The following is a 12389-nucleotide window of genomic DNA, read 5'->3' on the forward strand; positions in this document are numbered from 1 at the left end:
TGCATCCCTGCCATGTACCCTGCAAAACACATGGCAACTGACATGTTAGGGTAAAAAAGAGTTGTCATCTGCTTATAAGCACACTAGGGCAGTTGCCATGTACCCTGCAAAACACATGGCAACTGGCAACTTTGGGTGTGGGAGAGGAGACGGGCGTGTGGGCGAACTGATAAATGCCCACACACCAGCCCCTGTGCGTGAGTGAAAACTGACGTGTGGGCGAACTGCTGAACGCCCACACACCGGTCCCTCCGTGTGGTGAAAACGGACGTGTGGGCGAACGGATGAATGCCCACACACCAGCCTAGTCCTACGTGACACCATAAACAAGTCAAGATTCGTGCAACCACAAACGGACGTGGATCCACGTGTGTGGGCGAGATGCAAACACCCACACATGTGGGCATTAGTATTTCCAATCATTAAAGGGAAAACATACCCTTGCTTGCAGTGCCATCCAAAAGATTGTGCCTTCATAGTGTAAGAGGCGCAATTCACACAAATATTACATTCACGACCATATTAAAGCCATGAAGAGCAAGCCGAGTGTAGCTGAGGGTATCGGGTTTTTTGTGGTGGAACATATCGACCCGATGTCAAGCCCTAGATTCGGTATGGATGCTCGTATTTTTCTGGATGTATTTTAGAAGTTAACAACTTTTATTATTTTCATGGTAAGCGAAGTGTTTGTCGATAGCAAGATGACTAGCGAACCAACATGTGATTGGATGGTTAGGAGGACAATGGTATTCCCAGCCCAGCAGGGTTCAATTCCTGGTGCTCTCATTTATTCCTGGACTTCTTTTAGGATTTCCAGCGAAGCGTGTTCAGTGGGGGAAGACGTTTCTGTCGACTACGAGGTGCCTTTATTGACTTCGTCAATCTCAAGATAACATGTCGGCTCAGTCTCTTGGAGGTGCTCATAGGGATTGGGTCCACGTGTGTGTTCATAGAGATATATAAACGTCTACGTCTATACTGTGTTTAAAAAAAGGTAGCAAGATGTCAACGGTGGTTTTATCAATCTCAAACAAGATTTTCAAGTAGCCAACTATTTTCGCACGTCACAGTCGACATACCTAGTGTCACACTTGTAGGACTCGTGACAGGCTTGTTACTAACTACTCCATCCCAAAATAAGTGTCTTGAGCTTAGTATAAATTTATACTAGAGTTAGTACAAAGTTGAGACATTTATTTTGGGACGGAGGGAGTATTAGAGTGCTGCAATGCGATTGAGATAACTAGCTAGCCCTAAGGTTTGCTTGCACGGCCGCGCCACGTTGCCGGCGGCGAGAGGTGGACAGGTGGACAGGCCTTTTGGCAGTTTCATGTGAGCAATCCGAACAAAAACAGACACTACATGTTGATTAGGAACTCCTGCTCGTGCTCATGGCGAATAAAACAGGACATGCAACGGCGAGCATGCATGTATGCCAGAATCTGAACCTCTTCTCCTCTCCTGTAGGTCGACCAGGTGACTTGACTGGCCGAATAAGATTCAGATCCACACACCGGCCATGTATATTGTTATCCGCCTATCCGGCTTCAGAGGTCGAGCAAACGCGGCGGCGCCACGTAGTGAGGTAATCTGGTGGAGGAGCACAAAAAGAAAGTGTTCGTCGCACAAGAGACATGCAGAGTTCGTTGGTTTTTACATGCCTGTGCATGCAGATACTGCTCATTCTCACTTCCTCGGCCCAAATCTTGCTGCCGGGGATTTCCTTTTGTTGGTGACTTTAGCGCGCGGGACGTTTTCGCGCGCTCCAGCGGAGGCGGAAAACTTGAGTATGCGGGAAACGATTGCGCGCGCGGGAAAAAGCGGGAGGTCGCGCGTTAGATTTGGCACACCGCTTCCGGCACGCGCTATAAATTGCTGCGCCCGCCATGCGGCCTCCCATCGCCATCCACATTGCCACGCGTTCTCTCCCTGCTTCCTCTGCCGCTTCCTCGCCCCACCACCGACGCGCCACCATGCCGTCGCGCCACCTGGGATCTTCGGGCTACCGTGGCGTCCGTGAGCGCCCCTCCGGCGCCTTCTACGCCGAGATTCGGTCCGGCGACGTCCGCCTCGGCCTCGACACGTTCGAGACCGCGCACGAGGCCGCACGCACGTACGACGCGGCGGCGTGGCGCCTCCAGAGGCCTCGCCAACAGATGAACTTCCAGGACGTCTGGACGTGCGAGCAGGCGCAGGCCCTCGCCCCTCCGCCGCGGCTAATAACTGACGCTGACCGTCAGGAACACCGTCGGCGTCGGCGGCAGCGCCGCCTCCTCATCGCCAAGGCGGACGAGCGAGCCATGGCGGAGTGACGCCGGTGCCACCCGGAGGACGAGAACGCCTTCTGGGCGGAGAGGAGGGCAGGGCGGCGCGTGGAACGGAGCGGCATCATTCTTCTCTAGCGGCGATGAGTGGTGGGAAGATGCGTGGCTTGATACGTCGGACGACACAAGCGAGGAGGAGGACAACGACTCGGAGTAGTTTCTAGTTGCGCCTTAGTTTTTGCCTCGGATTATCTATGTATCGCCTTTTTTATCTATGTATCGCTTTTTTTATCTATGTCTTTATTTGTTTTGTGTGCATAGCGCAGTTTTTTTTGCAGTGCCTGCTGGAGCGGCTTGCGCGCGCTATAATTTGCAGCGGCCGTTGGAGCAAGCGCTCCTCGCCCGCAAAAACTTACGAACAACACGCTGCAAACGTTTTTTTAGCGTGCCGCGCGTGGCTGTTGGAGATGCTCTAAGAGCAACTCTAGCAGACCCCGCATTTTGCCGAACTGTAAAATGTGTTTGCAGGTCGCACGGGGGCGGTTATGTAGGCCGAAATTTGCGGCGGCAGACTAGAAACCGCAAACAAACCCCCTAAATTTTAAAAAAAGTTGTTTCACGCGAGAAATTTAAGCAACAGCTCGCCGGAGCTTGCTCGCATAGATGGTTCTTCTTCGCATATAAGTTCATACAAGCCACATACATACATAGAGGTTAGATATGCTAGACAGGGCCTACGCTACCGCACCACTGCAACAAAATTGAGCTCACCGGAGCTCCTGCGGTAGCTGCCCGCCGGCGAAGATCAGTCGGAGTCGGGGTCGAGGTCGACGAAGAGCTTCGCCTGCTCCTCCTTCATCACGCGCAGGTCGGCCTCCTTCGATGCGTGTACCAGCGATGCCGTGAGGCCCGTCTCGAGGAAGAGCCGCTCGTACTCGAGCTCGCGCCGGATGCGCTCTTCCATCTCCTCCTGATCCCTCGCCGACCGCTCGAGGACGACGCGCTCGAGGAGCTCCTCCTGCCCCGGTGGGAGGTAGTCCTCGGGTCCGATGACGCCTCGGCGTAGCGGCGCATCGGGCACGGCCTCCTCCGGCTCCCTCTTCACCGGAACGAGCCGCGAGCTCGATGCGCCCGCGGACCCGTGGCCGGATGAGCTCCCCGCGGACCAGTTGCCGGAGGAGGCGCGGCGGCGACGGGCGCGCTCGAGCTCGAACTCGTCAAGCTCGCGCTGGTCGAATGCCGGCGGCTGCCGGGCACCCTGATTGAGCCACCGACGCGCCCCTCGCTTGAGCGCGACGTCAGATCTGGCGCGGCGGCGGCGCTCCGCCTCATCCCCCGAGTCGACCATGGTGGTTCAAGGCTCGCCGGCGGCGAGAAATCGAGCGGCGCGGTGGGGAATCGGAGGGAAACGCGGCGGCGGGAGGATAGGGTTTCGACCCGCATCTGCCCCGCAAACCCGCAGTTATAGTGGCTCGGGGGTTGCGTTTGCGGGCCGTGGCAAAAAAATTTACGGGCCGGACACCGATGCGGGCTCTGGTCTGACCAGAAAAATGGGTCGATCCCGTATAATCACCGGAATTTGCGGGTTTGCGCCGGATGCGGGGTCTGCTAGAGTTGCTCTAACGCGGCTCCATGTCTTGTCTCCTCTTCTGAGGCGATTTATAAAACAGCACAAACCAACACGCGTGTGTGTCAGGCGACAAAACCTCCTGCAGGGCACCCAGGTAACCGTTTCAGCCGCCGAGCACTCCCAAACACACCGACCATCGTCTCCCGCCGATCGGACCAGCAAACTGGCAATCAGCACGTAGCGGAGAAACAAGCTAGGTGCACTTATAAGCTCATGATTCCACCGTATATATCCGCTTGGATTAAAATTTGGCGCCGCATCCAGCGACAGCAACCTAACTGTGCTCGTGCGCACCACGTCTCAGCTAGCTTGTCGACCGGCGGGTACGTACATAACGTACGTGTCACGGGCGCGGGCCGTCGCACATGCGGGAATCTGCGCGGCGGCGGCAACGACGGTGGCATCCTGTGGCCTCATCGACTATTCCAACCCAACTCCCCCTTCCGGCCCCGGCCGGGATCACATCATCTAATCACCAAATCTAACTCGCAATTAGTAGCGAATCAGCCTGTGGTTGAGATGGTTAGGTGGACAGTGGTATCCCCAACCCACCAGGGTTCAAATCCTGGTGCTCGCATTATTCCTGGATTTATTTCAGGATTTCCGGCGATGCGCTTTCAGTGGGAGGAGACGTTCCCGTCGACGACGAGGCGCCTATGGTGGCTTCGTAAATCTCAAGATGATATGCCGGCTCAGTCTCTCGGAGGTGCTCATAGGGGTAGGGTGTACGTGTGTGCGTTCATAGGGGTGAGTGTATGCGCGTATATATGAGCGCTTGTGTCTGTACTAATGCTCAAAAAAAACTCGCAATTAGTACATGATCACTCACTGTTAGAAGGGAGAAAGAGGGATTGTTGCGGAATATGATGGATGTATTATTGAGCCTCGAGGGCGAGTATATATTGAGTACAAGACTTGGAGGCGGGTTTGACGACGCGAGTAGGGGTGCGCCGGGGAAAAGATGTTGTTGACGACGCACCACGGCGGGTTTGCCAAGCCCGGGGACACATCGTAGACGAAGGCACGCACCGGTGTTGCCAGAACCGGGCATGCGTAGACGGACGATGACGAAGTTGACGAAGTGCCGACCTGGCTTGCCAGGCCCGGGGACACGTCCTGGATGAAGGCACGCATCGGTGTTGCCAGCACCGGGCATGCGTAGATGAGGGACCTGCACGAGCTGTACGCCATGTCGGAGAAGTCGGAGGGGCCAGCAGAGAAGGACTCGACGACGGTTGCGGCGCCAATCGGCGCGGGGCCAATGTCGCCCGCGGTTGTCGGAGTAGATGAAGCGGTCGGGGTAGATGACGGCGACGCTGGCGACGAGCTGGTGCTGGACGAAGACGAAGTGGGGTGGACGGGCTGCGGCGGCAGCTACGGAGGTAGCCGCGGCGGCGGCCAAAGAAGAGCGGTGGCGGCGGCTAGGTTAGGAGTGCGGCGGCGGTGATCAAAGTAGGCAAAGAACCCTGACAGCGTGACGAAGACCGGCGCGGACGGTGGCGTTCCCGCGCCAAGGAAGACTGCGCGGTGCATACCACGGGAGGTCGACGCGCGGTGACGGCGGAGTGGACCGCGGGCCGCGGCGCTACAGCCCAAAGGGGCAACGCAGCGGCGGCAGGCGGGTCGGGGCGACGGCGGGGACCGCGGGCCGTGACGCTGCGGCCCGAAGGGGCGACACAACGGCGGTTCGCGAGTCGGTGCAACCGCGGGGACGGCCTTGGGGCGGCGGCGGGGACCGCGTATCGCGACACTACGGCCCGATGGAGCGACGCAACGGCGACGCACGAGTCGATGTAGCCGCGAGGAGAACTACGGGGCGGCGGCGCTACGGCCCGATGGGGCGACGCAGCGGCAGCCCGATCCTCGATCGGTGGAGAGGCGCGCTGAACCCGGGGACGATCTTCACGGGACCTGCGGAGGCGCGCGTAACCGACGGGCCAGGTCGGTCGCGCGGCGTAGATGAGGCGGATCGCGGCGGCGAGCGGATGATCAAGCCGATCGCGCGCGACGTCAGGGACGCCACTCGGTGGAGGAGTGGTGGCGGCGGAGTCCGGGATGAGGCCGGCGACGACGGACGGTGGGGGACGTCTGCACCGGCACCCGGGCTACCAAAGCAGCGCCGACGCCCGGCAGCGAGGCCCGAGCGACCAACGGAGCAGCGGCGCCCGAGTTGAGGCGGCCGACGAGCCTGATGCAGCCGAGGACGAGGCCGGCGAGGTAGACCGCCGAGCCGCCGTGCAGACGCGGCGGAGGCGGGTGACGTGGATCAATGGGCGGGCCGGCGCGCGACCGTCGGCTATGATTGGCCGACGCATGGCGCGAGGCCGCCGGGTCGCGGCGATGCAGGTGTCCCGGTCGAAACAGGGCGGTGACGACCGGCGCAGGGCGACGGGCAAACCGACGCGTGGACGGCGGTTGGCCCGAACGGGCCGCCTCGGCGCGCGTGGCCGCTGGGTCGGAGGAGAGGCCGGCTGGTCGCGCCGGGGTCGGAGTAGAGGCGCACGGGGATCGACGGCGGCGGCGGGCGACGCAAACCGATCAAGAATAGATCGAAAAACCACAAAGAAAAACACCGATCAAAAAACGACCTGCGAGAGAGCGAAAAAACCCGGAGCAAGGGCTCGGGAAAAAGACTCTCTAGGGCAGCCGACCAAGACGGCCGGCGGACGAACCCTAGGTACGGGCGGCGCGGCCCCCGGCGGCGGTCATGGGGCCGACCGCCCCGGGGGGCGGTGCGCGGATGCGGAAGCGGCGACGGCTAGGGTTTTTGGATCGATTAGGCTTATACCATGTTAGAAGGGAGAAAGATGGATTGTTACGGAATATGATGGATGTATTATTGAGCCTCAAGGGCGAGTATATATTGAGTACAAGACTTGGAAGGCAAGACGCCTCTCGTGAAGATAAGGTAGAAAACGGATTACAAATCCTAGACTACCAAATACGAGTATCCTAGATATATCTCTAACACTCACACCAGTGCATGTGCGCAAACAATGCGCCGGAGAGGGAGAGCGCGTACAGTGTGGTACTACAGTGTACCGGTAGTATACTGTATGTACATGGGCGAGGTCGACCGGCCGGCTGGGTGCATTGCACGCATCGGCATCGGTCTTTCAGGGTGCCTAGTTGTACTAGCCGTGACTGTCAAGTACTACAAGTACCGCTCCTTGCTATCAACTGCCTTGGTTGTCCTGACCCTAACCACCAAGTACAAGTACAAGGACTGCTCCTTATGATTGCCGCGTCACTCACAAACCCATGTTCTTCGGATTAGACCGCCGCCCAAGCTCTTCTAATTGCTCGATCGCTACATCCTACTACATGTTTATGGTACACAGCTCATCTGAAAGTGAAGGTGGTAGAGTATCATCAAACTGGCCGGCTTTAAGTCGTACGCAAACCTATATTATTATCATTACTTTTTTGCGGTGAAAGTCGTATTCAAATGTTGTACAGTACTACTTCCTCCATTCCAAATTAGTTGACTTAGATTTGTCTACATACGGATATATTTTTAATGTTAGATACATCCGAATCTAGATAAATCCAAATCAACTAATTTGAAGCGGAGGGAGTATATGTTGTGCTGCAGAGTCAGCCACATGCTCGCATATGCCACACCACGACAAGCATGCATGCATGTATCACATGAGATGGAGTCATCTTTTGCACTTACTCACCCACGGTCGCGGGGCAACCACTACGCTGCGCGCGTACGCTAATTTGGCGTGAGCAAAGCAGGGGACAAATTAAGCTCCTGCCGTATAGATCCTAGCTTATTATTGGCTTGGCTTGATTATAAGCCTACATACATGCACCAAATCATGTAAATTTCCTTCGTGTATTAACTTTTGTTCCGTTCCCACAGTAAAGTAATGCGAGATCAGAGAAGACGACCTCTCTGCTTTGTGAAGGCTCATAAAAAATGTCATAAAGGGGAGAAGAATATGGATATACAAGCACCGAAGCACGCTTAAATCATTTCGAAATTTCTGTCAAACAATAAGCTAGTTAAAGACTTGCATAATTATGAAAATCGTACCTTCTAGCTCATATCATGCATTGTTCAACCATACCCCACAAGGGCTGTTCACAACAAAATGGCTGAACAACTGAAAATAGTAATGTATACAAGGTTTTATGCCCAGTCGCTTCTTAATTAAAAACCAAAGGATATGCTTTTGCCTGGTCTGCAAACAAAAACTTACGGCCACGGAAAACTCACAAGAAATCCTAACATGATGTTCAAGTTTTATTTGTTGCATGCCACTCTGGGCCATTTTGGCTCATCCAACACATTGGTACGAGACGTACTTTCTCAGGAGAGGATAAATTTTGCTACGATTATCTGAGCACCCTGGTCGCAACAGAACAAGTTCATGAGTTAGTAGATGCAACCTGTATTAGTGACAATCTGGCATTACACAAGGACAAACTCGTACTACGTTGCTATGTGTCAAAACTAATCGTTTAAAAAAATAGACCAACCCAAGGGCTAACCCTCATTGCCATTTTTTTATAGGAGAAACTCCGTGAGCACCGCGCGTCCGAGCCGGGACTTGAATTCGGGTGGGCTGGCAACAACCCCAGCTGCCCAGCCAACGGGTCGACGCCCCGTCCTCAAAACTAATCGTTTAGATATTGTGTCCGGAGGCTAAGCCTGAAATGCGATACAGCGAGAAGTGCATCTAGAGAAAATGACACTCTGTCCTGACTCCTAAAGCAGGAACTCTGCTTTTTCATGCATGCACCGGTACACATTATAGAGTAATTAAAAATGTACTAGTATTTGTTTATTTTTCAATCAACAAAATATATTTGTTTCTGTTTGTGCTCTTTCTCTACGACTCTCCCTGCTTCGCTGCCTCTCCGACTCTCCTTTCTTATTCTTTCGGCACTTTATGTCAGATCCATGGATACTAATATCAGAAAATAAAGTTTGGAGCTTGGAAGCATATGATAACTACTGCAACTGTACAAACCATATATGTGTACTGGTTAAGGGTTTTGTGCCTGCAAATATATCTCCTTTTGTTTGATCTGGAAACTTTCGCTGAATCATTGGCCTGATTCAGAGAAAAAGATCCTTCAGACAAGAGGCCAAAAAAGAACTGGACGTGGCAAGCATACTGATGCCGTGGTGCTTAGTCAGGTACTGTCTGCTAGGTGGCGTACACGTCAAATTTTGATTCCCTCTCTTTTAGTGGTTCCTGTAATTATTGAAATTAAATAAAAACATAATGTGGCTGCTGGGATTCGAGCCCAGGTCTCCACGGCCACAACGTGGAATTCTCACCACTAAACTACAGCCACAATGTTGTTTAACTGTTAAATTTTAGCTTTACTGCCCCTCTCTCAGTTTACAGGGCGTGCGCGTATCCCTAGATCGTCAATTTGACCAACCTAATACAAGTCATATATTACAAAAAATATACCAATATAAACGTCAGATGTTCTATTTTCAAACGGTATAATTTTTGTATTATATAGTTTATATTATGGTGATAAAATTAACAACCTAGGTATACGCGTAGGAAATTGTAAACTGAGACGGAGGGAGTAACTTCTAGTGATAAGACTTGATTAGCCTGTTCTGATTAGGGGTTTTAGGTTATCACATGAGTAGTTTTCTCTTTCCTGCAGTAGTTTGTAAGACTATGTGGTTTCTATTATATGAAATAGGAGGGAAGACCCTCTTAATTTATATTAAAAAAACTTCCAGTGATGATAGGGCGATAAGCTATCCGATGTCGCTCCGTCCGTCCTGCTGGGCATTTAACAAAGTGTACATGGTTGTTTTCCATGCCGCCAGGGAAAAGGAGAATGAAATTTACGGGTGAAATTCATTTAAAACAAAACCGGCTGCACTGCAAAGCTATTCGTACAATCAAAGTTTGCCTTATACGTGATTATATTTATTTATTGATTTTTAGAACACGCAGAAGCATTGATAGAAGAAGAGGCAAAGAAGCCGGGTATAAACCTTTTGGCCATTACAACGACAATCATAAGGATTAGCAACCATGTCCTCAAAGCACACCCACCACACGTACTACGACACATGCTTGACCTAGACCAACCTCATTGTCAATGACGATGAGGCAAACCACAGAGCAATCAAGCCGCGTCACACCATCGCGGGAGACCTTAACAACAATACCAAGACCCAAGGACAACCCAGACCAACGTACCCTACCCAACGCACCAAGAGGAATTCAGCAAGTGGACGGCAGGTGTCGGTGTCAAAACCGGCGGATCTCGGGTAGGGGGTCCCGAACTGTGCGTCTAAGGCCAATGGTAACAGGAGACAGGGGACACGATGTTCACCCAGGTTCGAGCCCTCTCTATGGAGGTAATACCCTACTTCCTGCTTGATTGATCTTGATGAATATGAGTATTACAAGAGTTGATCTACCACGAGATCGTAATGGCTAAACCCTAGAAGTCTAGCTTGTATGACTATGGTAATGAGTATATCTCCTCCAGACTAACTCCTCGGTTTATATAGACACCGGGAGGATCCAGGGTTACACAAGGTCGGTTACAAAGAAAGGAATCTACATATTTGATCGCCAAGCTTGTCTTCCATGCCAAGGAGAGTCCCATCCGGACACGGGTGCAGTCTTCGGTCTTTGTATCTTCACAGCCCATCGGTCCGGCCCATGGCTAACAGGCCGGACGCCAGAGGACCCCTTAGTCCAGGACTCCCTTAGTAGCCCCCGAACCAGGCTTCAATGACGAGGTGTTCGGCGCGCGGATTGTCTTCGGCATTGCAAGGCGGGTTCCTCTTCCGATGACCTCGAAGTGATGTATCCGGCCATCCATTTAATATCGCACCCCTCGGCTTCTGTATATCAATAGCTTCGGCTTCCACGTGTCCAGCGAATGCGAGAGGTCAGGGTGTTTTCGTACATAACACCCTAGCCGAGCGAGGGATAGTGTCTATTTAAAGAGATTGGATCTCAGATCCATTCGACATCCCGCTGAAGAATCCTCAAAGATTGCCGGGAAAGAACACTCCAACATGTCTAGCATTCCCTGCTCCTCCTCCCATCCCTACGGCCCAGAAAAAGGCGGGTGGGAGAAGTGCTCCGTACCCCACAGTCAGCTGGTGGAGCTGCAAACACAGGGATTTCTCCCTCCTGTGGATCTGGTCTCTGTTCGAGCAGGGCTGGCCTCCTTCAACGGCGAAACCCATGCGGAGGATTTCCCCAACCCATCCGAGGGGAATGAATATGTTTCGTCCCCTATCTGCTGAGGGGCATCGGATTTCCAATCCATCCGTTCCTTCGAGGGCTTCTGGAATACTATGGCCTCCAGCTGCACAATTTTACTCCCGCCTCCATCCTGCACATTGCGGGTTATGTCGCTTTATGCGAACTATTTCTGGGTTGTGAGGCCCATTTTGAACTGTGGAGAAAAATATTCTGCCTTGTCCCGCGCAACCACGAGGGATCAATATTTGAAGTGGGCAGGGCCGAAATTTGGGGTATTGCCAGTACTGGATACCTATCCGGCACACCGAAGAAAGCGACCGAAGAGTGGCCTTCCGAGTGGTTCTACATCGAGGACGTCGTACTTCCGGACCCAGTCCGGAGAGGTCTTCCCGAGTTCACAAGTGCTCCCTTGAAGAAACGCCACAGCTGGCGCCCTCGGAATCCCGAGGAGTAAGATAGTGCGGAAGTTCACCAACTCCTGAGCAAGATAAGGATGCTCACCCAGTCCGGATATACGATAGTCGAAGTGATGGCGACCTCCATAGTGCGGGGGATCCAGCCACTCCAATACAGAGGACTTCCCATGTGGCACTACAACGGGGAAGATGACGCCTCCCGCTGCGGCAAGAAGGGTCCAGACACCCCTGCCGCCCTGGCCAAAATATTGGCCGAACTGTTCAAAGGGGAGGAAGAGGAGTTCCTGCGCATCAAGCACAGAGAAGGATATTCTATGTATAGTCCTCCTAGCTGGGTAAGCCCCCAACTCCTTTGCTCTACGCATTTCATTCCCTGAGCTATATCCAATGAATATTAACCCGTCTATTTATAACAGCACTGGCGGAAGATTTCCAAGGGGCTTCACAGCCCCGCCCTGCAGCCCGAGGGCCACAATCGGGACCTTGACCCCGGATTTGAAGAAGATCCGGATATATTTGTGGTGCTCGAGAATGGGGTGTTTTACCAAACGAGCTACGATGGCACAGAAGTGGCCATCATCGCCGACTATCCCGGTCTTCTCCCTGCTTCACAAGTAAGAAATCAGGAGACACCTTGTCTAAAAGAGTTCTCTCATTCTGCCTCACCCACCGCACCGTCCTGTGCTAAAAAAGGGAGGCGTTCGGCGCACCATGCCGCCCCAGGGGCATCTCCAAAGAGAGCGGCTCCCGCGCTGGGCAAGCCTTCTAATAGGAAGGCAAACGAACATACGACCAAACCTTCATCGAAGAGGTATGGATTTGCAAATATTTTCTTCAGCAGTCACATCCAATTGTGACT

General features: G+C 53.4%; 1 protein-coding gene and 1 non-coding gene across 2 annotated transcripts; one reads left to right on the forward strand and one right to left on the reverse strand.

The window, feature by feature from the left end:
* Nucleotides 1-1973: 1973 nt before the first annotated feature.
* On the forward strand, nt 1974-2312 carry LOC109757685 (ethylene-responsive transcription factor ERF109-like). The gene has a single exon (XM_020316519.1). It carries the CDS (start codon nt 1974-1976, stop codon nt 2310-2312), a length of 339 nt encoding a protein of 112 aa, XP_020172108.1.
* A 6826-nt stretch (nt 2313-9138) lies between these two features.
* On the reverse strand, nt 9139-9210 carry TRNAH-GUG (transfer RNA histidin (anticodon GUG)). The gene has a single exon. It is a non-coding gene; the product is annotated as a tRNA-His (tRNA).
* Between the last annotated feature and the right edge of the window lie 3179 nt (nt 9211-12389).

The sequence above is a fragment of the Aegilops tauschii genome, chromosome 2, assembly GCF_002575655.3.
Source record: "Aegilops tauschii subsp. strangulata cultivar AL8/78 chromosome 2, Aet v6.0, whole genome shotgun sequence".
NCBI lineage: Eukaryota > Viridiplantae > Streptophyta > Magnoliopsida > Poales > Poaceae > Aegilops > Aegilops tauschii.